Source organism: Lactuca serriola, chromosome 7 (genome assembly GCF_051521515.1).
Source record: "Lactuca serriola cultivar US96UC23 chromosome 7, Lser_US96UC23_V15, whole genome shotgun sequence".
Taxonomy (NCBI): Eukaryota; Viridiplantae; Streptophyta; class Magnoliopsida; order Asterales; family Asteraceae; genus Lactuca; species Lactuca serriola.
The window spans coordinates 54,832,332-54,836,422 of NC_136414.1; the positions used below are offsets into that span (position 1 = coordinate 54,832,332).

Here is a 4,091-nt window from a genome sequence, read left to right on the forward strand (position 1 = left end):
ACAAATATGTCCTTCAACAACTTGTACTTTTTTTTATGCGTTCCCCGCGTTTAATACGAGTTATAATTTAGTTTAATATAATTTACTTTTCGATATACATAACAATAGATTTGAATAGCTTATTAAATTCCTTATAAGACAACCAAACATAACAATAACCTTTTGGGCATGTTCGGCAAAATTAGCTGGTAGCGGGTAGCTTATAGCGTTTTATTAAACGCTACATGAAGTAGCATTTGGATTTAAAGCGTTTTGTTTAAACAAAACGCTAGAAGCTTGTAGTGTCAAACATCTTTCTGTTGAAAACGGAACGTTTTGTCAAACGCTAAAAGCTGAAAGCTCTCAAACGCTCCCAAAAGCTATGCGCCGAACACCCCCTTTATCATTCCATTAATTTCATCGTAACAAAATACCATTATCACGATCAAACCATAATGTATTATGGAACATGTTGATAACTTTCTATTATATATTTGCTTTCAAAGAGCTTACAAGAAGTAAAGACAACATATTACTATATATTAGAAAAACATTACTAATATGATCAAAAGTTTGCAAAAAGTAAAAAAAGTAAAAAAAAAAAAAAAAAAAAAAAAAAAAAAAAGTATGAGATCATTGACTCTTATGCATGAAGACTTCACCATTTCATTGACCATTGACCATCTTCTTCATAGATTCAAATCTCGGCCCTTTTTCTTCAAACTTAGTGGACGAATAAAGCTTCAAATAATCTTGAAAAGTATACCGATTCGGATACAACAACTTAGGAGCGGGTGAAATTACGGATTCGCCATTAGGATTATAAAAAGTGGCAATCGAAAGCCTACTTCCATCTTTATCAGTCATAACTCGATGAACTGTACTTTTATAATATCCATTACTCAACACTTCAACTTGATCACCCGTGTTAACAAAAATAGTATTGTTTTTCGAAGGTGGTATATTTACCCATTTGCCCTCTTTTAAAAACTCAAGACCAGGCACCTGGTCATCTTGTAGCAATAGAATGATGCCACCGGCATCCGTGTGTTCACGAAGACCTCTTACGAGTTCTGGGTGAGGGCATTTTGGGTATTTCGCCACTTTTGTCCCCACCGAAGGACCTTTGGTTCCTGAAAAAGCCATTTTCATGTGGTCTTTTTCTAGACCAAGATTCTCACACATGAGTTCAGAAAGCTTCTCGGCTACTTTTATAAGTTGATCAATGTACTCATCGATTGTTTTTCTGCATGTATTCGTTATATAAATATAAAATCTTTTTTTTTTTTTATATAAATAGAAGTAATGATTTCCCTTTTGTTTATAAAAATAACTTACCGAAGTTCTTCAGAAAGGTTAGTGTACTCGTTGATTTTGTTATTCGGGCGATGCCATAAGAAAAAAGTGCTTTCCCAATCGATATCGGTTGTTTTGTTTTTATCTTCTACACTTTTAACAATTTCAGAGTTATAAAAACTCTTCTCCATTTTCTCTTCGTAATGTTGATTCACAAGTTTTTTAACTTTCTCCATCAGTTGCTTATCAACTCCATGGTTTTCAATCTACATATCATTACATCTTATAATTAATATCGTAGCAAAAAGTTATATAAACGATTATACTCAGAGTTTTATGCAAAAGAATTATCATTCCAACAACTCTTGAGCTGTATTACGATTGTAAAGAAGATTATAATCAGATACATATACCTGAAAGAAGCCCCATTTCTCACAAGCATGGTGAAGAAGTGCCATTGTTTCGCTTCTTTCTTCGCCTTCAAGCTTGCTAAAATCGATCATAGGGATCTCCATTTTCTTTTTTGTTCTTTTTTTTCAAGATTGAACTTTCTTGATGATGGATATATGTTTAATATAGTGAGGTATATATAGGAAACCCACAAGGGAACAAAGCTATTTTCACCAATAGTTTAATCAGAAGAAGTTAATTCTGTAAGGAAAGGTAGTTGAAGATGTACCATGGCCTAAATATTAGGGAGTAATTAATTAATAAGTATTCATTTAATCTTCTCTACCATTTGGATTTGGAAAGGTATCACTTTTCTGGTCAAACATTATGTATTATTATGACCCATATACGTTTTGTCAAAATGATTGAAACTTCTTATAATTACAATTAGGTGAAACCCATGTAATCCATGGGTTGGTTTAAAAAAATTAAACATTAAAGTGTAAATAGATAATATTTTTAATGTACAACTTTAAAATAAGGAAGAAACATATTTATTACAATTTAATACCATATATATGATATTTAATACTTACATACATAAGTATATGATTTTAATTATAAAAATTGAAACAAACCAAAAATTGACAAGTGGATAATATTTATTTCAAAAATACTACAAAATGACAAGTATCAAAACTCATGAGAGATTGACATGTGGCAAAAAAAATCTTTATTAAGGAGAATAAATATAGGTCATGAGTTTGGATACCTGATGATTATTACTGAGGGTATGTCTAAAAATAGAAAGCAAAAATTGACTTATGTTGTGCATAGGTAAGGTAGTGTTTGGTATGGAATAATTCATATCATTCGAATAAAAAAATGTTTGTTTTTCGTGATGTAATGAATACACCATTTCTAAAGAGAGATGATTTTATTTTATTTTATTTAATTGATTTTCAATCCTTTAATTATGCATGGTGTGTTATTTATTCATTGCAACACCTAGCTAATGGAATGAAAAAAATATATGAATTATAAACTATTTTTATAGATAACTTTTTAATAGCACAAATCTTTTTTAAGAATCTCATATTTTTAATTAAATTGTTACTTTTTTCTAAGATTAATTAGAAATTAATTTTCTATTATGATCTTCTTTGAGTTCGTAGTGAACTTTTATTATGTTTAATATATTACATTTGTAAAAAGTAAATTCTATAACTATTATTAAATAATATATAAAATAGTGTTAATTCAAAGTTAAAATTATATATTGTATTTACATATAATATAAAAGATTCATGAGAACTCATTTCATTCCTTCCTTCCTATCAACCAAATATGATCATAGAATGTAATAATAAATTCCATTACTTGCTTATTACCGCTGTTAATCTTTCTATAGTGTTATGGTACTATAAATGACTAAACAAATTGTATATTATAGTCTTATGTTATATAAGACTTCGTACCCAACAGTTTTTCTTCATACAAAATATAAATTGTTGTGTATGGAAAAAAAATCGTTGTATACGAATCACTATATGATGCATATCGGGATTGAAAATCTTGTATTCGATAGGTCAAATGTGTTTTTTAAGCAACATAAACAAGATCCAGATTCAAAGATCTTCTCAGTTGACTCTAAATTATGGATGAAGTATATTTTTAAAAAATTTTGTTTATATTTATTAGTAAATCTGTGGACAATACTTTTCTTACTTGGATTCTTCCTTTTGCTGAGGTTCCTTGCATGTGACTAGTTTTCCTATTCTTTTCTTGAAATAGTACTAATATTATTATACAACTACGCTTTTTGTTTATGGCTCTCCGTTTCTGTGGGAAATTGAAATTGCACTCATAATTGATTGTTTTCTTGAATTTCAATTCTTTATTTTTGTAGAAAACTGGGTGCGGTTTCTACCTCAGTTTATTTGCAAACCATTTGTTGGATAGGGGTTTCCAATGGGCCGCTTTAGATTATTCAAGTTATCACTTTCATTCATAGTGTTTGTAGGCCGAATCTAGCTTTAGATTTTTACTTAATCAATAAAAGATATTGGGTGTTTTTGTCATGATCTAGTGCTTATATTCTTCACTTGTAAGTCCCTATTTGTTTTGATTATTTAAAGTTGATCATGATTATGATTATTTTGAGTTAAAATAGTTAGATTTTTGGGAGTTGGGTGGGTTGGATGTGTATCTTTTTTGAACGATTATGTGATATTAAATAAGTGGAACAAATAAATAATGGTTACATCGGACCGTAAGAGATAATGTTTCAATGTGTGTTGTAGTAATTAGATAATTAGTGCTTGATTGTTTATCATTATTTGAGGGTTAAATATTAAAAAAGGTAAATATATTTTGTTTTATGTTTATATTTTTTTTGAACCGGCAATATATAATAGATTCCTAAC

The 4,091-nt window shown here is 29.1% G+C and overlaps 1 protein-coding gene across 1 annotated transcript; it reads right to left on the reverse strand.

The window, feature by feature from the left end:
- Positions 1-439: 439 nt before the first annotated feature.
- LOC145063338 (ACC oxidase 1) lies at positions 440-1,846 on the reverse strand. The gene is made up of 3 exons (XM_079010927.1): positions 1,689-1,846; positions 1,318-1,541; positions 440-1,225 (listed from the first exon to the last, which is right to left on the reverse strand). The coding sequence occupies exons 1-3, from the start codon at positions 1,788-1,790 to the stop codon at positions 646-648; spliced, it is 906 nt and encodes a 301-aa protein (XP_078867053.1). The 5' UTR covers positions 1,791-1,846; the 3' UTR covers positions 440-645.
- Positions 1,847-4,091: the final 2,245 nt, after the last annotated feature.